The sequence below is a fragment of the Lissotriton vulgaris genome, chromosome 9, assembly GCF_964263255.1.
Source record: "Lissotriton vulgaris chromosome 9, aLisVul1.2, whole genome shotgun sequence".
In the NCBI taxonomy this organism is placed as follows: Eukaryota; Metazoa; Chordata; class Amphibia; order Caudata; family Salamandridae; genus Lissotriton; species Lissotriton vulgaris.
The window spans coordinates 618,369,743-618,393,744 of NC_141697.1; the positions used below are offsets into that span (position 1 = coordinate 618,369,743).

Here is a 24,002-nt window from a genome sequence, read left to right on the forward strand (position 1 = left end):
CTCTCGGCGCGATCTCGGGCCCTGCTCCACTCTGTCCACAGTCCGGCAGCCCACGGGTCCAACACAGAGGACTCCGGAACGCCAGAACCGGTGCTGAGAAACGGCCGTCGGCGGGAGCAGTGAAGTTACACGTCTGCTGTCGCCGCCATCTTGGCCACGCCCCCAAAGTTAGTGTTTAAGGGCACTTTCGGACGGACTACGACAAAACCCCTTCAGACTAGGACACTTCGAGAGTCCAGACCCGCGGGAGCACCAAAGTACTTGCGTTACCTCACCCAGGGAAGCCGGGTGCATAGGTTCCTTTTGGTGTCGGGTTTCGTTGTCTTTTTCTATGGAGATCTGCAAAGAAGTGCTGCAGGCGACCTGAGGGAAAGTGTCCGGGTGGATCCAAGGGTGGATTGAAGATCTGAAGAAACCTGAAAGCAGAGGGGACAGAGTCTGGGTCACTAGTCGGTGACCAGGCAGGAACCAGGAGATGTCTCAATGATCTCAGGTGAAGGTGAGCTTGTCTCTTCAGCCACGAGGTCCAGGAGGCATCGACTAAGACCAGGCGCTGGATTCGAGCTGTCCCACGAAGGATCTAGTTGACTGCGGTGTCTGTATCCGGATTGGACCCAACAAGCCTTGGCAAATGCAACCCACACAGGATGTCGAGATTGGCTCTGTTGCAGACCAGCAAGGTCTGTGGTGCTTCTCCTTTGGAGGGAAGATGGAACAAGCCTGCAGCAGCCAGGAAATCAGTTTAGTTCAAAAGAAAAGTCTTCAGGGGGCTCATTAGCCAACGGGCAAGGAACCGGGAAGACGCGTCGAGCTGAAATGCAAGAGCGGGCACCACGCGGCACTCGTGGAGTGTGGCGGGCTGAGCTTCGGTGCAAATGGTTCTCGGGTCTGGGGCTTCTCGCACCCCAATGCACAACTGCGAGTTAACTCAGGAGTCGATGCAGTTAGCAAAATGCAGGATGTCCAAGGTGTCCGGCCACACGTCTCTCGTGTCTGCCACGGGTCTCAGCTTTGCTGTGGATGTGGGTCGGAGTAAGAAGTCAGAGAGTCCAGTTCCTGTGTCGCTGAGTCTTCGGGTTCCGGCGGGAGCGTCGACAAAGCAGACCGGCAAGCTACTGGTGGGGCCTGTTTGCACAGGGTGGTCACTCCTTGACCACAAGGGAGGTGTCTTCCGTCTTCTAGTCCGAATAGAATGTTGAAGGTCCAAGAGTTCTGTATCAAAGTTTCGTTCCAGGACAATCTGAAGTCCTGGGGGCGCAGCTCCTATACTTATACTAAGCTAAGGGGCTCGATTACCTGCCTAGGTCCCTCCTATGGGTGGACCTGAAAAGGGGGTGGTTACACCCCTTTCCCTTTGTCCAGTTTCGCGCCAGAGCTGGGGCTGGAGTGCCCCAGCAACTGGTTTGAACTGGGCTATGCAGCCCTCCCTACCCCAATACACACAATCCCTGTCTGGGGAGGTATTGTCAGGCCGCCGTTGCTGGGGTTTGCCCCAGCAACAGGAGGTCAGACACGTGTCTTTGGCAGCAGGATCCATTTTGTGATGCTGAGGCTCTGTTTAACTTTAACTGGGTAAAGCAGTAACATACATGTCTTTTCCCTCTAGAAGGGTGGAATGCTACCCCCGCCACCAGAATTGGCGGGGGGGGGGTAGTATTCTAAAGTGTTTGACACCTTACACAACATGTTTTGATAAAGCCAAACCAAAGTTGGCATTAACCGTGAGGATTATAATGCACTTAAGAGTATATGGTATGGCTATATTATAGAACAGCTATAATGAGATGGTTCCGAAAGCTGCAGAGGGGGCTCAGCTCATGCTGTGGCACCCTCTCACATAAAACCAAGCACTCTGCTGCCAGGATTGTTGAGGCCTACCATAGGAGTGACTTATAGGTGTATATATATATATATATATATATATATATATATATATATATATATATATATATATATATATATATATATATTGCACCAACACTCCCTCACTCGAGAAAGATTACCACGGACACCTCACATGGATTGCAGATAATTTAATCGTATGAAGACTGCACAGCAAAGCGTTTCGACTTAACGTCTTGATCACGCTAAAGAAGCTTCACAGTAAACCCACTCAAATACACTTTAGTGAATAGACATAAACAAAGGACTTAAACCAAAATGATAAAGTGATATACGGTGGTTCCGCCATTTTAGCCTAGTCATAGTTGTCACTGACTAACAATGTGCAAACATTAGCAGTTCATACTGTGTCCACAGGTGTCCGCTTGAAATATATACAGATGTCAAAATTCATTTGGTTTAAATAAAATTGGAGAGAAATATTGCATAATGCCCAAGTGGGCAATCGTTATTTTCAGAATATCCAAGCATCATCAAAAGACACGGAAGGTCTTGCCCCAGTGGGCGAATAATTACTCAATGTGAGTGCACAGAATGTCTCATATAGGCAATGTTCAAACCACCTTCAACAAAAATTGTGTGCCACCACCTAAAAATAAAACAAAAATACTATAATCAACTAATGATATTCAAATACATACAAGAATTAAAATATTAAACGGCAGCAGATAAAAACATAGTCTCTGTATTTTACATACTCGCACAGTTACTAGCAATGAGTTCTCTATATGCACATGGGATAATTAATGTAGTTGGATAGCTAGTTCCTCATTGGAGTTCAGTCCCTGTAGCATCATAGTCTCTAAGTCTATGATATATTTGGATTCCAGTTTGCGCAGGGCAAGCTTACGATTACCCCCCACCCCCCGAATATTATTGGGGACATCGTCAATGACCACCATCCTCAACAACTTTTCGTTTTGAAAGTGTTGTTCAAAAAAATGTCTGGCAACTGGATATTGCCTGTTATTGTGCCGGATTGCCCTGATGTGTTCAAGGACACGTTTCTTGGCACAATGAATTGTGCTGCCAATGTACGCCTTATCGCATGGGCATAATAAGCCATACACGCAATACATAGTATTACAGTTCAATTTTTTTTTGATGGTCATTACCTTTTTCGTGCCTGCAATGCATAAGGTTCTACAATCAGTACTGTTACTGCAAGCTTTGCATTTCCTGCACCTGGTATATCCACCTAGCAATGATTTTTAGGTTTTCCCCTTGGCAGTGGTAAGACTAGGGCTCAATTCATCTCTGAGAGAATTACATTTTTGAAACGTTATCTGGGGTTTGTTATTTAGATGTTTCTCAACGGTTTCAAAATCTGTTGCCAGGAGGTACAGGGCGGCTCCAGGGCCTCTGGACTTCCTAACATCCCATCCTTCTCCTGAGAGCCTGGTAGTTCAAGCTGCTTGTTCGAAGAAATCTTCTGGGGCTTTCCCTCAAATCCTGGGTGATAGAGAATCGAAGAAACTTGACCAGTCAGCAAAGAAGGTTTTCTCTGCAACTATGGCCTTGAGGTCCAAAATTGCCACCTGTCTTTTGGGCCGTTACATCCATGCCCTAAGGGACTCTGCAAAACAGCTGGCCCCTAAATTGTCTTTTGTCGGACACGCAAGCTGCTGCACTTCAAGTGATCCAGAGTGGTCTAGATACTGCAGACTCGGTTGCCAGGATCATGGGGTCTTCGGTTGCCACAAGAAGAAGTGCTTGGCTTAAGTCGTCCGAGTTCTCTCCTGATGTGCAGGCGACTATTCTGGACCTCCCCTTCGATGGTTCTGGGCTGTTTGGGGAAAAAAATCAGATGCAGCCTTGGAAAGATTTAAGGACCGCAAAGCCACAGCCAAGTCTCTGGGCCTACAGGCGCAGCCTAGAGGTTCCTCTTCCAGGAGGTACAGAGGTATTAGGAGGTCGTCCTTTCGGATCTACAGGCAGCCTCAGCAGCAGCAAAATACCCTGTATAAGACCTACAGGGGTAGGAGCAGAGGTCGTTCACGAGGTAGTCAGCCCTCCTCCACCTCCCCACTCCCTGTATTGCCTCAGCAAAGCAGCCCTAAATCCACCATTCTGGATCATGTTGGTCTTGTGGGGGGTCGGCTTACCCATTTTCTACAAGATTATGAATCGGTCACTACAGACCTTTGGGTTCTAAATCTTGTGGAAAATTGGTATGCTCTTCCCTTTCGAGAATTCCCTCCAAATTTTCCTCCTTTCAAGGGGCTTGCTCAGGGGACCACCTTCTCCTGCAGAAGGAAGTTCTAACATTATTAAAGAACTGTGCGATAGAGGTGGTTCCAGAGGGGGGAAAGGGGTCAGGGATGCTACTCCCGGTAATTCCTGATTCCCAAAAAGGATGGCAGGCTATGTCCAATCCTGGATCTCAGAATCCTGATTTTCTGAAGCAGAAGTTCAAGATACTCACCCTCGCACAGGTTCTTTAAGCGTTGCAACAAGAGGGCAGGATGGTGTCCGTCGACTTGCAGGATGCGTATTTTCATATTCCAATCCTGAAGTCGCACAGGAAGTATCTCCGTTTTATGGTGGGATCGCAACATTATCAGTTAGCGGTCCTTCCATTTGGTCTTACTACCGCACCTCGAGTCTTCACCAAGGCGATTGCAGTGGTGGCAGCCCATCTCAGGAGGTCGGGTTTTCCCCTATCTGTATGACTGGCTGCTTAAAGCGGAGTCGCCAGAGAAGGTGCTTCATCATCTGCAGGTGACAACCCAGCTGTTGTACAAATTGGGTTTTTCGATAAATGTACCCAAGTTTCACCTGGTGCCCTCTCAGCGCAACCTGTTCATAGGTGCAGTACTGGACACTACTGTGTGTCTAGCATTCCCACCTCCACAAAGGATTCTCGACATTCAGGAAATGATTTCCTTGTTTTACAATGGAGCGGTTGTTCCAGTCCTGACGGTCCTTCGTCTGCTCGGTCTGTTTGCTTCCTGCATTTTGTTGGTTAACCATCCACGCTGGCACATGAGGGCACTCCAGTGGTGCCTCCGCAGGCAGTGGTATCAGCACAACGGAGATCTCTGGAGATCCTCCCAGACTCCCTGAGAAGCTGCAGCGGATCTGTCTTGTTGGAGCTTGGAGAGCAATCTGTCACAAGGAAAGCCCTTCCATCTGCCTCCATCGGTGGCCACAGTGATAACGGATGCATCCACTCTAGGGTGGGGTGCTCATCTGGGGGATCTGGAGATCAAGGGACTTTGGTCTCCAGAGGAAAGGTTGCTTCATATCCACCTATTAGAATTGCAGACGATACGATTGGCACTCAAGGCCTTCCTCCCTTCACTTCGTGGTCTGTCGGTTCAAGTCCTGACGGAAAACACTACCGTGATGTGGTATGTCAACAAGCAGGGAGCTGTGGGGTCGAATTGGCTCTGCAGAGGCTCGGCGTCTCTGGTCCTGGGTTCAGGACCATCAGATTTGTCTGATGGCAAATCATCTAGCTGAAGTTCTGAAGGTGCGTGCAGACAGTCTGTCGGCAGTTGTCTGCCGACCACGAGTGGAGGCTTCATCCAGAAGTGGTTCGTCACGTCTTTCGGACGTGGGGAACTACTCGGTTGGACCTGTTTGCCACTCACGAGAATGCACACTGCCAGTCATTCTGCAGTCTCCAGTATCCGAGGCACGGAGCTTTGGGGGACGCGTTTCAGTTGAGTTGGGACTCCCAACTCCTTTACGGGTTTCCTCCCATACCCTTGATTCCTCGGGTTCTGAGGAAGATTCGCCAAGACCGGGCCCAAGTCATATTGATCGCCCCGGATTAGTCAAGAAGGGTGTGGTACACAGATCTTCTCCACCTTTCCTTGTACCTGCCGCTCCGTCTCCCTCTCAGGGCAGACCTCCTCTCGCAGTCACAAGGGCAGCTTCTACACCTCCACCTCCAGAGCTTACACCTTTATTCATGGAGATTGAACGGGGCAACCTGAATTCTTTCTCTCTCCCGCCTTACGTGGTGGACGTTATTTTATCAGCCAGACCACACTCTGCCAAGTCTATCTATTCCTACAGGTGGTCCAAATTTGTCATTTGGTGTGTGGAGAATTCCATTGACCCTTTGAGGGCTCGTTTATCCAACATCCTTCAGTTTGCTCTCTAGCCCAGCAGGGGTTTGCTGTGGCTACTGTGAAGGGCTATTTATCAGCTTTGTCGGAGTTCATTTGCTTGCGGGATCAGCTATCTTTGTTTAAATCACCCATTGTCTTAAGGTTCATTAAGGGCCCTACTAACAAGTTTCCGCCCACTCCATTTATTGTGCCTCAATGGGACTTAAATCTTGGTTTAACCTACTTGATGGGTTCTCCCTTTCAGCCATTGCACAAGTGTCCCTTGAGACTGTCTTTTAAAACCGTATTTCTTGTTGCCATTACCTCGGCAAGGAGGGTAAGTGAGCCTCAAGCTCTGAGTTCGAAACCCCCGTTCTTGTCCATTCGTGCTGAACGAACGGTACTCAGGACCAGGGCTGCTTTTCTGCCTAAGGTGGTAACTCCCTTCCATCTGGGGCAGTCCATTACCCTTCCTACCTTCTGTCCTCCCTCTCACCCTTCCAATGAGGTGGAGCGGCTTCACCGCCTGGGCCTTAAGAGGGCAGTAAGTTTTTACCTCGATAGGACTAAAGACTCTTTGTGGGCTTTGCTGGCTGCAGGAAAGGAAGAGCGGTGCACAAGCGCACTCTTTCCAGATGGATTATCTTGTGTATCATGATCTGTTACTCTTTGGCCTGTAAGGATCCTCCAGAGGGTATAAGAGCTCACTCTACTAGAGCAAACTCTTCTACATCTGCTTTGTCTAGAGGTGTTCCTGTGGAGGACATTTTTTAGAGCTGCAACTTGGGCCTCCCTCCACACTTTTGCGAAGCATTACTGCTTAGATCCTGAAGTGAGGAGAGACGGACACTTTGCGTGCTCCGTCCTACAGGACTTCTTGGTATAGGAGGGTGGGCCTCCCTCCACACTTTCGCAAAGCATTACTGCTTAGATCCTGAAGTGAGGCAGGACGGACACTTTGCGTGCTCCGTCCTACATGACTTCTTGGTATAGAAGGGTGGACACCCTCCTCTGGGAGTGGGGACTGCTGTGGGACTCTATTCACAAGGTGAGGAATCCACTGGCAGATATATCCATCAGAAGAACAAGTTACTTACCTTTAGTAACGCTTTTTCTGGTGGATACAGTATCTGCCTGTGGATTCCTCACTGGTCCACCCGCCCCCTCGTTGTCCACCCTTGTATACCTACAAAGTGTTCATTTTATGACTGTTACTTTCGATGGAAGTGTTTAATTCTTTTTGCTTATTGCATTGATCTCACACTGGGTTTGGTTTGAATACTGTGTACTATGTATACTGTACATATGTGTGTTGGTACGTCCGTGTGCCTCGAAGGCACGGAAAAAAGGGCGGAACTGACGTCTTCACGCCGACGAGGCTCTCTTATGGCTCAGGTGACGTCTGCGGAGCTGCGTGCGAAGCCATGCCTCTGTGTCGTCCGCGTGGAGAGCTACAAAAATTTTCCGAATGCTGCTGGCGCAGGGGATATTCACAAGGTGAGGAATTCACAGGCAGATACTGTATCCACCAGAAAAAGCGCTACCGAAGGTATGCAACTTGTTCTTCAAGAGAACTCTTAACTTTCTGATATTCCTCAAGCTTGACCTCATGTATAACATGTACACAGTTATTGAGCATTCAGAATCGTGAGCAATTACAGAAACACAAGTAGCAGCTAGAGCAACTATTGGTTTATATTTTGGGAAGAAATGGTTCTGTATATTATGCTCTTTTAATTGAACGGAGCCCAAAAAGCTCTTTAAAAATTCGACATGCTCCTTAGCAAGCTTATTGAATGTTGATCTGTCATGTTCACCTTCAGTAGCCTCTAAAAGGACCGAAGGATATGGGATGGATGCAATTGAATACTCGTAGAAAGTAAGGTCTTGTGCACTATCTTCATAGCTGCAGTTCCCCCAGAATACTTGTTATCCTAATAGTTTTTTGCTCCTCCAGCTAATGAGCTCAAACTCAATGGTCACAGCCTCACCAGACGTTAAATGCACTAAAGTGTCTTGCAGGTGTAGATGTTTCAGCATATTACCCAATTCAGAAAATCATGAGTATAGCACATTGGTGTTATACGCACTAGGACCCTCGTGGTTCTGGGACGGACTCTAGACAGGAACTGGATAATGTACTGGGAGGTGTCTGGTGTGGTTATCTGAAAAGGATGATGTAATGCGCAGTGCGTGAGTATATGCTGAGGAATAAAGATGTGTTCTTTACAACTCCTGTGTGGTGTACTTCAACTGCATGCTCCAAGTCTGGGGATGACGCTAGAATGAGTCGCTTTACTTTCTGATGTCTCATGTGTACACCATTGTGCTCGCTCCACTCTTGGTACTAGATAAAATGTCAGTACTATAATAGGTCATTATAAACTGTTTTGTAACTGTTTCTTTTTTTAATTAAAGGGAGCTAGATGTTGCAAATGTCAGAACGTTGGTTAGTTGCCCTGTCAGTTTATACCGACCTATTAATCCCAAAATTTACAGGAGTCTGTTTAATAGCCAATTTCGTCTTCGACAATGGTATCCTGTGTGGTATTTAACTCTCAGAACTTTCACAACAGAAGCAGATTCACTGGGAAGGGCAGAGGCCCACACCCAAAAGGACTGTCAGAATAAAATGTGCCAAGGTCTGGGAATGTGGCGGGTCCCCCGGGGGATGACTAAAACAAGGAAAGAAGTGGTCTAAGAGAAACTGTGTCAAAACAAGGGAAGGGGCGTGAATCCTGCCTGCCAACGACCGTGTGGTGCAGGATTAAAAAAATGATCCCTGGGGTAAAACTAAGCCCATTTAAACACTACACGCATCCGTGTCCCTCACTATCTATCGGGACAATCAGCATGGCAACTAGAAGACCCACCCTCCCATGCCTAAGAGATCTGTTACAGCAAACTAAGGTCAACTGTGAAGGAGATGAGCCTAAGGATTATTGCTGGCATGTCATCACGTCAGGGTAAGGCGGTCGTAGATTAGATGGTGGGAGGGTTGGGAGTTGCACCGAACACCGCACTCCCAACCCAGAACTGCAGGATGGCGGACCACACCATGCAGGCGAGGGTAGAGTAAAGTCTGAAAGATTGTGGAGATTGTGGGATTACCCCCCAACCCTGCACTGAAAGTAAACGTCAGCTCAAAGACCCCATTACCTCGCTAACCATCAATGTTTTATGGAATGATTCATGACTGTATGACAAACCAGCAATAATCCTGTCTACTTAATTTATGTTGACCGGTCTAGAAGTATTGTGTGATTAACCTGCAAGCTTTGAAGTTGATGCCAGTTACAATGAATGATTGGTTTATGACCTGTAAGCAGCAGGCTGAATAATTTATGACCGGAAATAAAGTTTGCGCGGAGTACATGTGAAACAATGTGAACAATAAAGCTGCGGCCAAATTCTTCAAAACACATACAAATAGTGAAGGGCTTCATTCGAACGGGAGCCGCCACATGCAAAGTTAAGGAAAACTGCTCTCTAAGCAGACCTGTCAAAGGAAGCCAGCAGATTAGGGTCTGACCATGGGCCTGTTGGAAGAGGCCTAAAGCTTTCTTTTCCATCATCGGGTACATATTGAATTCACACTCCTAACCTTTCCAGTGTCGCCACTCTTTACATCTTATCCTTTCCTCATTCACAATGCATTCTCTTTTCTGTCATTCTTTTAGTTTAACAATTAAGCTGTGCTTTTTAGTAGTGCTTATAGTTCTTGAGTCCAGCTTCTTCCTTACATATGCAAATGCATGAATACCTGTTGCATAACTTTCATTCTCTCCAGTCCTGGGTAGGTTAGGACTTGACTCTGACTCTTTTTTCTCCCTACTCCACCAGCTCAATGAAAAAAACATTCGGGTGCTAGTGTTTTATACAAAGTTACAGTTCGCAAACAGATTTCTTTGGACAGATTTAAAAAGTTTGTGTCTTTGTTCTCTGCCTTCTTAGTCTTTCCTAATTATTTACTTGTTCCACAAGGCATGCAGCGTACATCTGTGTTTGATCGTCTTGGAGCTGAGGCCAAAGCGGACACTACTACAGGAGTCAAGGTGAGATGCTTTTACCATTTGTTGCAATTCACCATTCTGGGTTTTACACTGATCTAATTAATACTAAATAGCTCGGCGTGAATGCAGGGTTACGCACAATTTGCAAAAATGAACTTTTCGTTTTAATTTACTTTTTTGTTTTAATTTTAATTTTTTGTTTTATTTATTGAAACCACAGGAGTGCAGCTAAATGGTGGTTAACTTGTGAGCCTAATCTCTGTGCAAGGTATCAAGTCTAATTGCATGCCAATGCCAAAAGAGACAATTGCCTAACGATTGAAGGTTGGTCTGGCTGGCTTAATGACGGTGCAGTTCTGTTCAACACCAACTCCATTTATTTCAAACCAAAGTTTTCTGCTTGGCATGTACAGAGCTGTCATGCAGCAGCTGTCGAGTTCTTTATCTGTAGTTCACTCTCCATCTTTTATTTTTTTTAAATAAACTTTATTCATTTTCCTTATTTCACATAGATGCAACGCTCATGTGATCTTATAGAACATATTATAAGAGCGCAGTTCAGTAATCAGTTGTGTCCACATCAAGTCATAGCCCTGTATCACATTAGCTCATCCAACCCGTCCTCTCCTTAGTCGTGAGGAGAGTAGTTCATCAAATGCAGGAGGCATATCCCACTCGACTTGTGTCGTAGCCCTGAGGGACTGAATCGTGTTACCCCAAGATGATGCAAGCACTGTCTACACCTATTCACCATAGCAGATAACCAAGAACGCAAACCCCCCCAACCCATTCCCCCTACTCTAACCCCCTCCCATTAACCCCACCTCATTCCTCCTCTCAGACATGTCGCTCTCCCTAACAGTGCACTTGTTGCATAATGTTTAATCCTCCTATTCCATTGGAATCCCAGTGGTAGCGGTCCATGTCCCACCTAGGAGGATGCACCCATGTTATCTCCCCATCCAACTTCTCACCCTGCGGCCTATGGTTGTGTTCTCATGTAGGAAAGGGTGACCCCCCCCCCCCCCCCCCCCCCCCATACCTGGAGGGATCAGTCATCAGCTGGGTTTTTAAGAAGGTCCACCATCGCCACCCAGGCTATTGCCGTTTCCCACAATCTGTCATTGTCAGTTCTGAGCCAGCTGGAGCCGGAGTGTCCCCTCGCAGTCCGCTCACTCTATAAATTCCCGCTGCCAGAGCGCCACACTGGGGGCTGTGACCGTTTTCCAATGGCTAGTAATTTCCGGTTGGCTAGGACTAACCCCAGGTCCAGGAATTTACTGGTGGTTTTGTTGCGGTCGGTGTGGGGGAACCATTGTAATAGGCACACCCCTGGAGTAGGCTGCAGCTCCCTTTCCGTCACCTCAGTCAGCTTGGCCAGAACCTCCCCCCAGTACCCATTAAGCAAAGGACAATCCCAAAACATGTGCATAAACGCTGCGTCTTCCAGTCTGCATCGCGGGCAGGCAGAGTGGGAGCCGAAGAACTCATTGATTTTGTAAGGAGTGAGGTACGCCCTATGAAACGCATAGAATTGTATGAGCTGGAATCTCACATTTCGAGAGCATTTTCATGCTCGTTCCTGCAGCATCTCCCAGGGTCTTGCCTCTATAGGCGTTCCCAAGTCAGCCTCCCATTTAGTGCACAGTTCCTCTAGAGGAGCCCTTAAGCCCTGCGTCAGTCTCCGATACAGACACGTAACCGCCTTGATCTTACCCTCGGAGGTGACCACGTTCTGGCAAGGGAGCAAGACCTGTGGTTCCTCCATCCCTTTCTTCCAGTGTTTGCGCACAGCTGCCGTCACTGCCGCATGTAGAAGGAAGTATTGAGGAGGCAGTTTGTGTCGTTCCATAAGGTCCTGGAATGGTAAAGCATACCATCTTCGCGTAGGCCCCATTGGAGGAGATCTCCAGCTCCTCCCATTCCTGCAGTTGCTGCCAATCCCCTCCGTGAGGCAACTCCTCACAGAACCACGCCGGAATCTCAGGCGCATACGCACGGCTCAATTTTTATTTCCTCGTAGAGCCCTATTCCAGCACTCCTAGATCTCTGAGCACCATTCACGCACCGGGAGCTAGAGCAGCATCTGAATCTGTGACAAAGCCTCAAATCCCTACCTTTCTGATCCGCCTCGGCTCCCAGTTTCCCTGCCATCCGTTGTGCGAACAATTGGAACTGGGCCGCGTGGTAGTAAGCCTCGAAATCAGGCGCTGCAAAGCCCCCTTCTCGTCTGGGACGCATCATAGTATTCAACGCCACTCTACGCCTCCCTGAACCCCATAGTAAGCTCGAAACCATTGAGTTTAGTTCGACAAAGCACTTCCCAGGGACCCAAATCGGCAGCGTGACAAAGCAATAAAGCAAACTGGGCAGGGTTATCATTTTTTTAGTAGTGCCACTCGCCCCGCAACCGTTAAGGTAGAGTCCCCCAGAATTCAAGATTGCTCTTGGTAGTGCGCAGGGCCCGCCCTAGGTTACCCTCCAATAAATCAGCAGCCTCATGATGGATTCGGACCCCCAAATAAGGCACGCAGCTGCCTTCCCATCGTAGATCGAGCCCCTCAGGAGGATCACCTCGTCCCCCACGGACTGGGAACATACAGGTCTTGGCCCAATTGACTTTGAGTGCTGCCACTCACCCCAGTCTTTCCAGCAATTCCAGGGCGCCTGCAGCTCATCAGTAGCATTGGCAAGGAACAATAACAAATCATCGGAATGTATGCATTCTGTCCAATCCCCTCTAGGCCCCTGTAGTGTCTCCCTGTCCATGCGCGGACCGCTTGGGGCTCCATTGCCAGGGCAAACAGGAGGGGAGACAGCGGGCAGCCCTGTCTCGTCCCCCTGCCTACGTCACAATCCACAGAAATATCCCCCCACCCCCCATCCAGACCCTGGCCGTCGAGCGAGCGTACAGAATCTTCGTCCAGGCCACAAAATCCTCACCTAAGCCAAAAGCCCTCAAAACCCTAAACAAATACGCCCACTCTACGCTATATAAGGTTTTTTTAATGTCTATCAATAGTACACACGCCTTATCACCCCTGCCGCCGCCTCGTGCAGCAATTGACACAATCTCCGAATATTCATGGCCGTGTTCCTGGTAGGAATTAACCCAGCCTGGTCCCCGTGCACCAGAGTTGTCATATTCACCATCAGGCGACTGGCCAAGATACCACTCAGGATCTTATAATCAGTATATAACATTGCCAGGGGGTGGTACGCTGTACGATCCCACTCCGGCTTACCCGGCTTAAGGAGTGGTACAATTACTGCCTCCCTTGTCGAGGTAGGTAAGTAGCCATCCTGCTTCGATCGGTTATAAAGGGTCACCAGCTGTGGAGCCAGCACGTCGATATAAGTGACATAGAACTCTGATGGCAACCCATCAGTACCTGGCGTTTTGTTCTTGGCCATGCGCTTGACTCCCCGGACCTCGCCCAATTCCACTGGTCGGCCCAAGCTCTGTCTCTTTCACCTCAATCTGGGGTAATTCTATGTCAAGGAAATCCCCTTCCTCTAGTTATCTAGGGTCCAACTTGCTGCAATAAAGGGTGGAATAGTGTTCTAGGAACTACGTGTTAATGGCCTGTCTGTAAGAGACTGAGGCCCCCTCCCCCCCCCTTCTTCCTGCAATTCAAGAATCGGTGTGCCTCTGCGCGCTGGATTTGCCAACCAAGCTAGGAGCGCCCCGGATTTATCTCTTTACGCATGCGCCCGCACCATATACGCCCTGTAATCAAAGCACCTCAGTCTCTCCACTTGCGTTGCCAACTCTTCCTTCGCCCCCAGCAACCCTTCTTGCGTGTCCTCCTGTCCCGGTTTCTATCTTTCTTTCCCCCTGAGCCGTCGTTCTGCCTGCTGTAACTCACTCAACAGAGTTCTACGGACTCTCACAGCTTCCCCAATGCACCGTCGTAGTATCACTACCTTGAGTGCGTCCCACTCATTATGCAGACTAGAAGAAGTGTCCATGTTATGCTGAAAATAGTCCCCTATGGCAGTACCTATGGTGGTTCGGAAGACCTGGTCCTCCAATACTTCCGGTCGGAGACGCCAATTAGGGATCGCCGTTCTAAGTCGAATCCAGTTCAGGTCCACCAGGAGGGGGTTGTGATCAGAGGTTGTCCTAGCCAGGTATTCACTCTTCGTGGTCTGTATGTCGACATCAGGGGAACACAACACAGCGTCCAGCCTAACATGTAACTCATGGACCACTGAAAAATAAGAGTAGTCTCGGTCCCCAGGGTGATGAGCCCTCCAAGTGTCCGTAAGCCCCCAGCGCTGCTGCCAGTCTCGTCTGATGTCTGCAATCCTACGAGCAGGGGCGTCAGGGAGCGGCGGATGGGATCGGTCCAGGTCCACTTCAGTCACGCAGTTAAAGGTCCGTCCCGTCCCCATGTATTTTGTGGCGCCGACACATAGTGTGCATCCCCCGAATATTCCAAGTCATAAATTTAAGGCCTACGGAGGTACCCATAGATCCAACTCATGCACGCGCTCCTCTAAAGCCCCCCTAGCGACATGTCTGACCCTCCCCATCCCACCCAACCTTCAAACTCCACCCAACTCCCACACCCCAGGACAGGCACACAAGAACAGGTTCCCATCCAAACCAAACTGCTCATACAAAGAACCATAACTGGGAGGTAACGTGTGACTCGCACACACAGCCCCCAGAACACCCCCCAGCTCCCCCCCCTCCTTTGTAGGGACTTGCTCAGCCTGTTGGGTCCCCGGCATTCCTGGAGAGTCATCTTCCGCCGTGCTGCCCTACATCAACCTGGCCCCTAGGCCCAAGAAGCGCAGCAGACATTTTATCATGTGCACCGCATTCTCTCTGCAGCCCCTTCACCCAAACATTCCAGCGGCAGTCTGCGGGGTGACATCCGGCATCTCCATGTCAGAGAGTCTTTGGGCACTACCAGATCATGGGCTCTCTGTTCCGCTCTTCTCGTCCGTATCGTTGCTCGCCGGGCTATTCACTCCTCGACTGAGACTGATGGCCGCCACCCACCGCACTGTCTCGCTCCTGACGTTGATCCACTGGAGAAGTAGGTCTCCCTCTCGGCTGTGTAGCCGCCTGCCGTTCTCTTGGCGAGAACGCCTGTGAGGAGCGTAACGCCTGTGAGGAGCGTGCCGCCGCTCCACCGCAACCCTCCAGCCAGTCCCATGCGGCGTAAGGAAGAAGTGGGTCTTCTCGTCTGCAGTCGCGCTGGAAATAACATGGCGTACGGGAGATGAAGCTGACGCAGCTTTCTCTCAACAGCCAGAAAGGATGACCTCCCTGGTGTAATCCGGCAATATCAGCACCTTGCTGTTTCCTATCTGCAAATTCTGTTCTCGAGCCCTCTGCAGGATAAAGTCCGGTCCCGATAATGTAAGTCTCGCCACCATTGGTCGCGGTGGAGCTCCAGGTTTAGGCGGGCGAGCCGGAACCCTATGCGACGCTCCAGCGTGTAGTATGGGGATAGGCCTTCTGGTGCTACCTCTGTTCTCAGCCAGGTTTCCAGGAATCTGACCGAATTTGTTCCCTCTTCGCTCTCCGGAACCCCCACAATGCGGAGATTGTTGCGCCGCGAGGGCCCCTCACTGTCCTCCGCTCTCACTTCCAGTACTTTGACTCTTTGCGTCACCTCAGTCAAAGAGTGGCGCAGGCCAGGTACTGTATCTGGGATGTCCTTCATAGCAGTTTTGTGGGTCGCCGCTTTCTCCTTGAGCTTCCGATAGTCATCCTTCAGTAAGGTGAGATCCGAGCCAATGGCGTCCATCCTTTTCTCGAGTGCTTCCCGTGACGCCACAATGGCCTGCATGATTTCTCACAGGGTAGGGTCCCCAGGTCTTCCTGGTCTCCGCCTCCCAACGACGCCATCCTCATCCTCCGTGTTCTGCTCAGACTCGTCTAAGCGTAGGACCTCAAATCCCTTTTTCTTTGAGACCCTGCCCATTATGTTATTCACACCCGGCTGAAACTAGCAGCGCCTGGGGAGCCCACTGACCCTCTCCACACCAGCAAGGCACTACCTTCCCTTGGCAGCACCTCCGGAAATCGCAGCCCCAGGCGCCCCTCCGACTGTGTGCGGGACCGGCCAGTCCACCGCAGCCAGGTTCCACTGTCTTTTGCAGATTTGTCCTATGCCCCGGTCCACCAATGCATGGCTCTCAGAGCAAGTGCTCCGCCCTTGTAGTAGCTCTCCGGGCCAGCGCTGGACCCCACCCCCAGTGCAATCAGTAGGGCCGGGCTGATCGGTGATCGCCGTCCAGCCACTCTCCGTCTGTCGCGCGTTAACACCCCCAGAGAAGTTTCACAGTGAGGGGCTGCCAGGCATCAAGCAGAAAGTCTCTATGCAGTGTCTCTGGGAAAGTGCCTGCCAGGGGGTGGCCCACCACCACAAGACCACCACAGGCGCAGCAGCACCAAGAGACTTCACCAGCACCGTGCAAATCACGTTGTCCCATAGGCTGCAGTCGTCCCGCGGGGTCGCCTTCTAGAGCCACCTGCCAGTGTGTCCCCCAGCCAGGTGTGCCAACCCGTTCCTCATCGCCACAGTCCTCCCGCCAAGGAGTCCACAGAGGAGTCCCACCTCGCTCTCCCCCTCCGCCGTCAAGCTATGCAGTCTTAGGGAAATTCACCCACCTCTATTACAGCAGCCTCCGTCACCGATCGCGGCCTCCCTTTTGAGCCCCCTCTGCCGCAAGCAGACACAGGGGGGATGAGCAGCCACCTCTGTAGAGCCAAGCAGTAGTACCCCCAGAGTCACACAGAGGCCCAGCTGGCAGTTAGGGTGGCACAACGTCGGAGTGAGGCAAGGGTCAAGGGCACACCCCACCGCGCCACTCCGGGGAAGCTCACAGCAGAGGCCCAGGCAGCAAGCGCAGTAAAGGCGGCAGAGACAGCGAAGGTGGGAAAGGCAGCGGGGGCGGCGAAGATGTAGGCCCGTGGTCTCACGCTCAGCCCACCTCTTCAAGTCCGGACCACTCCACAGTCCGCTCCGGGCCACCAGTCAGCAGGCGTCAATCTCCGGGTCAGGCCTAGGACCTCCAGGCGCACAGGTGTGTTCCGTCCAGCGAGCGGGTTAACGGCTCGCGCAGAGCTCCAAATGGCACAGTCTATGTCGCGGGCGCTGCCATTTTATATACCATACAACCCTGTTCGGCCTCTTAGGTCCAGCAGCCAGCTTCTCCTGAGAGTGCCAGCTGTAAGGAAGATCAGACAGGGTGGCAAGGCTTTGTCCGTTGTCAGGCCTACTTGATTGGTTCAGATGCTCTGTCCATCACCACCCCCTTTTGTACTGCTTTTGGCCACCATAAGTGTGGCCGGGTATGCTCAGACGTGAGTCCCTTGCTCACTTTGCCACTGGATTCAAGCAAGCCGGGCTGAAGACGGCTGGAATGCCAGAAACCGGTCCTCGGAAGCTTGTTTCCGGTCCAGGGAAGGCATGGCTTGGCATGGCAGTTCGGGCTGGACTGTTCCCATGAGTCACAGGGTCAGACTGATTTGCATATAGCCATGTCTGAACTGGGGTGGCAGAGTGGGCTAAAGAACGGTGATGGATTAAACCCAGATCTTTTGACAGGGTGTGAGTGTTTGATTCAGATGCTCCGTCCACCACCAAACCCCTTTGTACCGCCATTTTTGGACCCGGCATCCACTCACGACCAGCCGGGATATAACTGTCTGCAACCGGCGATGCGCTCTGTCCCCTCACCTCCAGGGCCAAGGAAGCTGCAATCTCCGCTCTGGTGGCGTCGTAAGGGTTGTAGACACCCCCAGGGCCTCCAGTAAGCGCCGCCGCAGTCAGGCGCCAGATCCCCCGCGTGGGGCCACCATGTTGAGTCCCGTCTCGGCTGCCTGCAGCAATGAGGGGGATTAACTCTCTCCTTCCCCCCCCCCCCCCCCCCCCCCCCCCCCCCCCCGGGGGCCCTTGCCGATGTCCTAAACTCAGTTCAGGGTGAGTACCGGCTATTCTGCTATGAAATGCGTGCCAGGGCCTTATATTTGCCGCGGAGGAGCTCTGGAGTCTGCTGCGGCTCACATCGGCGCTTAAGCCACGCCCCCTGCAGTTCACTCTCCATGTTGGGATCAATGTTTACTTTAGGCAGACTGCATGCAGATCAATAAGTAAAACAAAATGTCTTTGTGCGGTTGCTTGTTTTGGTAATTTTCATATAAGACAAATTTGGGTTTAAATTAAACCTCAACAATGTGCTGATGTTTTGGTGCAATAAATATAGTTCCATTCCCGATTTGATCTTATAGAGAGGGGTTTAGTGACTTTTGACCAAGAATGCTAAAATAAAATGTTATGCACCCATTGAAATTAAGTATGTTTAACCAACTCATCTGTTGTAGTGCTACACGAAGTGTTCAGACTCACTCTTCCTGTGTTATGGGTAAGGGTCTATTTTGTTGAGTAGGTGAAGTTAGTTTGAAGCGGCAGGGTTGCATTAGACAGGTATCTGTATTTAAGGAGAGCCATTCAGAGGGGGAATGAAAGGCGATATTAATTCTATGAAGTCCCTAGAGGTTCTAGTGAAGCAGCGCTGAATTTGGACGGCTACACTCTTCCACAGAGGAAATCTACCTGTGCTGCTGTTGTTATTCTTGTTAACAGTTGTCTAGCTGCACAGTTCGTGATCCACTAGAATTGTGTCAGAAGATCAAAGCTGTATGGGGCCCTTTATGTGAAACTCAACGTTTAAATGGAGATATTGAGTATTGGTTTCGAAGCAGTTAGAATTTCTTTTACCTATTTGTGCTATTGCACTCATTGTCATGTAAAAGGATGTAAAATTGTATTTCTCAGAAAGTAATAGATTGATTTGCTAAAGTTCTTTCTAAGGCTGTTAGAGTTTACTATAAGAGTTGACCTTCGAGTATGAGTTAATGAGTTGATTTTCCTGCTTTCTGACAGTGGGACACTAGTTTGTTGTTTCCTTTAACTTTTATTTCTTTTGCACCATTTTGCAGTTTATCCTTGTGTTGGTTTTGTGAGTAATCTTTCACTACATAGAATTTCAACTTCTGGTTTTTTTTTTGCCGGCAGGGGAGTGAGATTTTTTTTCTGATTGTTCTACCCATTTCCTAAGTGGGATCTTAAACCTATTGGCATTTTAAGTTATTTATCTGTGCTTCCATACCACAAGTGAGATCTTTTTATATTGACAGCTAAACTGTCATTATTATAAAAACAAATTTAGGTTATGCTTCATAGACAACTGTTTTTGCTTTCTCAGAGTGCTCTAAATAACGGATGTGACTACTGTGCTATTTAAAGTTCCTTGATTTTAAACGTCACATTAGAAATGCTAGTGTTTAATTTGGTGTAAAACATTCCTCACCATTGTATTAAAGCAGGTATCGGAAAGGTGGGGATAGGTCACCTCACCCACAGATATTTGTGGCATGCTTCATCATCAGGGGCTGACTAAATGAAGACGGAAGTTCTGATGAATTGGACTGGTTAAATTGCAGGGATCAGATTCATAGTAGACTCCACATCTTAACCTTTTAATATTGAGGTACTCTAGATATTACACAAGGGTATTCCACCCCCATATTAAATAATAAACCCTCCTGTAGTCCTTTTTTGGAGGCTTAATGCAAATTTCAATCTAGAAAACAAACTGTTTAAGAGCTCCAAGGAGCAGAACGTTGTCCCAAATTAGACCCCACTAGCCTTACGAACACAAATAAATAGTTCCCTTGAATATTGTGTTCACTTTATGATAAATTATTCCAAATGGTGAAAATCAGGGGGAACAATTAATGTTAAAAAAAGTACTTGATAAAAATGCGAGGGTACCCATGTTTGGACAGTTGGTGCTTCAGATAAGCAACTGTAAATGTTTTAGTTGTTCATTTGTGTCCAGGTATCTCTGCAGCCTATATATGTAAGTAAAATAAAGGTTTTTTTAATTTTTTTTATGCAGCCTACTGGAGTTTTTAGTCGTCTTAGCGATTCTGCAGAAGAAGACAAAACAACGGAGAGTGATGACGATTGCTCAGTCCTACAGTATGCTGGCGTCCTAAAGAACATTACAAAGCCTGCAGCAAAAGAAATGGCTAAACCAGGAGTAACCATCAAAGCGAAGGCCACTAGTTCGGTGCCCAAATCGTCTGTCACTTCCCTGAAGCGGCATGCTGAGAAGAGCGAGTCATTAACCATCCCGCCTGCAAAGGCTGCAAAAAGCACACCCATGTCAAAAGTGAGTGTAATTCAAAGACTTGGTAAACCAGCCACACCAGCCTTGGCGCAGAGGTTGGGAAAACCTCCTCTTCCACCTCTGGTACAGAGACTTGGAAAGCCCCCCGTGGTAGCCCAAGATAGCAGAATTTCCAGCACCAAGAGTAAATCGGCTCCAGAGTTTAGGGTCACCATTAAGCGAACTTTGGGGAGTGCAAAGGTTAGCAGCACCAGCGAGCTCCACAGTGCACAGATGGACAACACAGGGACTGTAAGTGTGTTTAAAAGACTAGGCAGGAAAAATAATTAAACTGACAGCAATTTTTTTAAGGTAAACTATAGATAGTGCTTTTGAACTATTCTGTATTTATAACTTTGTACGACTGTTTCACTTATTTGATAGCATGCTGAAACAGAGTTTTGATTAAATTTTTTGCCCTCCATGGTTGTGGTTTGGGCAAGTGCTATTTGCTATTCCGAGCCAATATTAAAATCAGCAGGACATTGAAGTCATACAATAAGTGTTGGTTGGCTTGCATGCTTTTTTATTTAAGTCCACGGCAACTAGCGAGCAGCATCCATAACATTAAATACAATAAACCAGTAGAAGGAGTGGGGAAAGCCTCACATGAACAACTATCTGGCAGTGACCGCGAGTACGTCTTTCTTTTTTTTCCTCTGTATGGTTGCTCTTTCAAGTTACTGCGATTGGCTATTGAAAAGTGGTAATTTGTTTTTTTACTCCAGCCTGCTGCACACACCAACTCCCGTATAAAGTGAAAGCTCATCAAAATGGTTGATGAGGAATGTATTTTGTCCAGTAATATGTGAAGGCACTTTGCAATAGTACATGCATAGGATGAAGGACATACTCTCCTTTTGGCCGCGCAGAATACTGTCTTAACCTGAATATGTTTGGACAGATCATTGAGGACAGTGTCACCACAAGAACAATGGATAGTCACTCATATATTTCTATTGCCCATCCTTGTGGTAAGTCCTTACCCCGAAAAGGTTCATGCCCTTACAAGTGTCATTGTATGAATCTTCTGTAGGACTTCCAGGAAATCAATAGTATCTGAGGTTTGTGAGACCAGCCCTGAGCCCTGAATAACAGAATGCCCAGTTTCATGCAGTGTGGAGAATGCACCTCTGCGCTCTCGAAAATTCCACTCTTGTCCACGTAAATACAAAGGAGTACAGGCAGTCGGAGGTAAAACAGAGCAGTTGATTTGTGCTTAAACGGGTGCAAAGCCAACAAGGAAATACCCTGTTCCATGAAGGTAATGAACAACTGAAAGAATTCTCCTTTCATATTTATACTATACTTCAAACAAGTCTGCGTACCGACTCCTCTCCACCAATCCATTGGAAATTTCTTTCCAGTTATACATACAAAAAGAATAGCTAACCACACTACATTTTCATGGTAAGTACTGTAAGAGAAAATCACAGATCATCACTAATTGCAAATTCAATGAAAAAAAAGTGTGGCTTTCCAGCTCAGAGAAGAACAAATGATTACCAAAGTGTAATTATTCTAGCAACCTTTCTGTACTTTTCCAAGGGCATGGAGAAGAAAAGAATGCATGTTAGTACGTACATGAAAAGATTCCTCAGACAACGCTGTACAAAGCCAGGTGGATTATAAAAAGTCTGGACTCGTGGTCATAGTACAATAACCTTTTCCTTAAATGGTCCTAGAACATGAGTTCAACATTTACCAATTACCTGCTATCACTAACCTATAGAATCATTGATGGATCATTTGGATTGACCCCTCATATTGTGACAGTACTTAATTTTCAGATATTCTCCATTATAGGGTCGTTCACAGAGAAAATAAGAAACAAATGGGTCTTTGTTAGAAGGCTAATCTGTTAGGGCACTAACACTAATGTTCAATAAATCCCATATTTCTTCTTCTTGTATATTCTGTTGTGGAACAGAAACTGGAGGGGGCTTGCAGGCTAAAAGGAGCATGCTGCAACACATGGGAAGACAATTCACTCATAGACAGCATGCTAAAATAATACCACCTATGACCAAGGCTTATCACTAATAGTTTCCAACCCCGTGTGAGCAGTAATTCTCTAAACCAGCCTGACGAAGTCCAGTATCCTGATGTATTTTAGCAGCAGTTTTGTGAAGTTTTTGAATGGCCTAATTCACGTTAGGAGTGTTATCTGGTATATAAACAACAGGAACTACCAATTTAGTGGCATACCGCCCCCCCCCCCTCCCCCCTACCTGCTAAAATGTCTAAAACAATGCGATTTTGAAGGGAAACAAAACTGGGTCATTAATAACCGCTTCCACAGCTCTGATCAATAGTCACACCTGTACACTATTGGCCATAAGACCCCCAATAAATTGCTGCAGTGTGGTATCTTTCTGGCCAACCTGTACTTCCTGTTTATTAAGTTGATGCGTCCTGTGATAATCAGATAGTGCAAGGTAAGTGGGAGGAAGAATACATGCAATATAGCATCTGCCTGACCATCCTTTCGGGAGCTAGACATAAGCCTGATTACCACAAACAAAATAGGTGTTTTGAGAGGCCACAAATAATGGAGAACTAGTACAATTCAATATCACTGTATAGGAGCAAATACTATTCCCAACAGCAAGGGGGCCCTCAACTTGAACACAAAAGGGGGCATTATGGGCATACACAGGTATGGGTATCATAGCCACTTTGGACCATTTTCTCTCATTAAAGGATAATAATGTACAGGAGTTATCATAGCCTGTAAATTCCTCCATAGTGCCGTAGATTCTAAAAGCATCTGGTCAGCATAGATATTAAAGGTGATCCCTAAGCTGGCTCTGTACTGTTTTATTAGTACTTTTGATATACGAAGCAAAATTCCATTTCCACCAGGCACTACAAGACCCATTTTACTTGGGCTGCCAGCTCAGAGCTGGACAAGCATTGGCATTACCAATAGGTCTCGCTTTTGGGACATTATAAGTATTTAGTTATGCAGCACAATATCTTTGGTGCAACATCAACTGTTGCATTGCTAAACACATATAAGATCCCAAAGGCGAGACCTATTGGCTTTGCCAGTGCTTGTTAGGACTTGTGCCCTGCGTAGAGGGGAAAAGAGCATGTCCCACATCTCTAACAATCACCAACAATAGGCATTCCAGAATGTTCTTTTGGTTGATGTCCGCTTTCCTTTTGAGACCTTTTCTGACATCATTCACCTTTTATTTATTTGCGGGTTTATAACGCGCTCGAATCGACTCCCGGAGGAGTATCTCTGCGCCCAAAAAACACCAGAAGCACAGTCGAAAACAGTCAGTAAAGAAGTAGATTAGTTCTGAAACAAAAACGTTTTGAGTTGTTTCCTAAAGCTCAGATGTTCTGAGCATTGACTGAGCACCAGAGGGAGCTTGTTCCATAAAGTAGTACAAAAGGGGGTGGTGATGGACGGAGCATCTGAGCCAATCAAACACACCAAGTCAAAAGATCTGGGTTTAATCCATTACCGTTCTTTAGCCCACTCTGCCACCCCAGTTCAGACATGGCTATATGCAAATCAGTCTGAACCTGTGCCTCATGGGAACAGTCCAGCCTGAACTGCCAAGCCATGCCTTCCCTGGACCGGAAACAAGCTTCCGAGGACCGGTTTCTGGCATTACAGCCGTCTTCAGCCCGGCTTGCTTGAATCCAGTGGCAAAGTGAGCAAGGGACTCACGTCTGAGCATACCCTGCCACACTTATGGCGGACAAAAGCGGGTGGTGATGGACGGAGCATCTGAACCAATCAAGTAGGCCTGACAACGGACAAAGCCTTGCCACCCTGTCTGACCTTCCTTACAGCTGGCACTCT

At 48.2% G+C, this 24,002-nt stretch overlaps 1 protein-coding gene across 5 annotated transcripts in view; it reads left to right on the top strand.

The window, feature by feature from the left end:
• Positions 1 to 20,797, top strand: part of C9H19orf47 (chromosome 9 C19orf47 homolog) — a 128,452-nt gene extending 107,655 nt beyond the window's left edge. For all 5 annotated transcript variants that reach the window (XM_086938256.1, XM_086938257.1, XM_086938259.1 and 2 more), the window contains 2 exons: positions 9,948 to 10,018; positions 19,907 to 20,797. In XM_086938256.1, the coding sequence (XP_086794382.1) occupies positions 9,948 to 10,018; positions 19,907 to 20,470 (635 nt within the window). In that variant the 3' untranslated portion in view covers positions 20,471 to 20,797. The remainder of the gene's footprint in view (positions 1 to 9,947; positions 10,019 to 19,906) is intronic.
• The last annotated feature ends 3,205 nt before the right edge of the window (positions 20,798 to 24,002 follow it).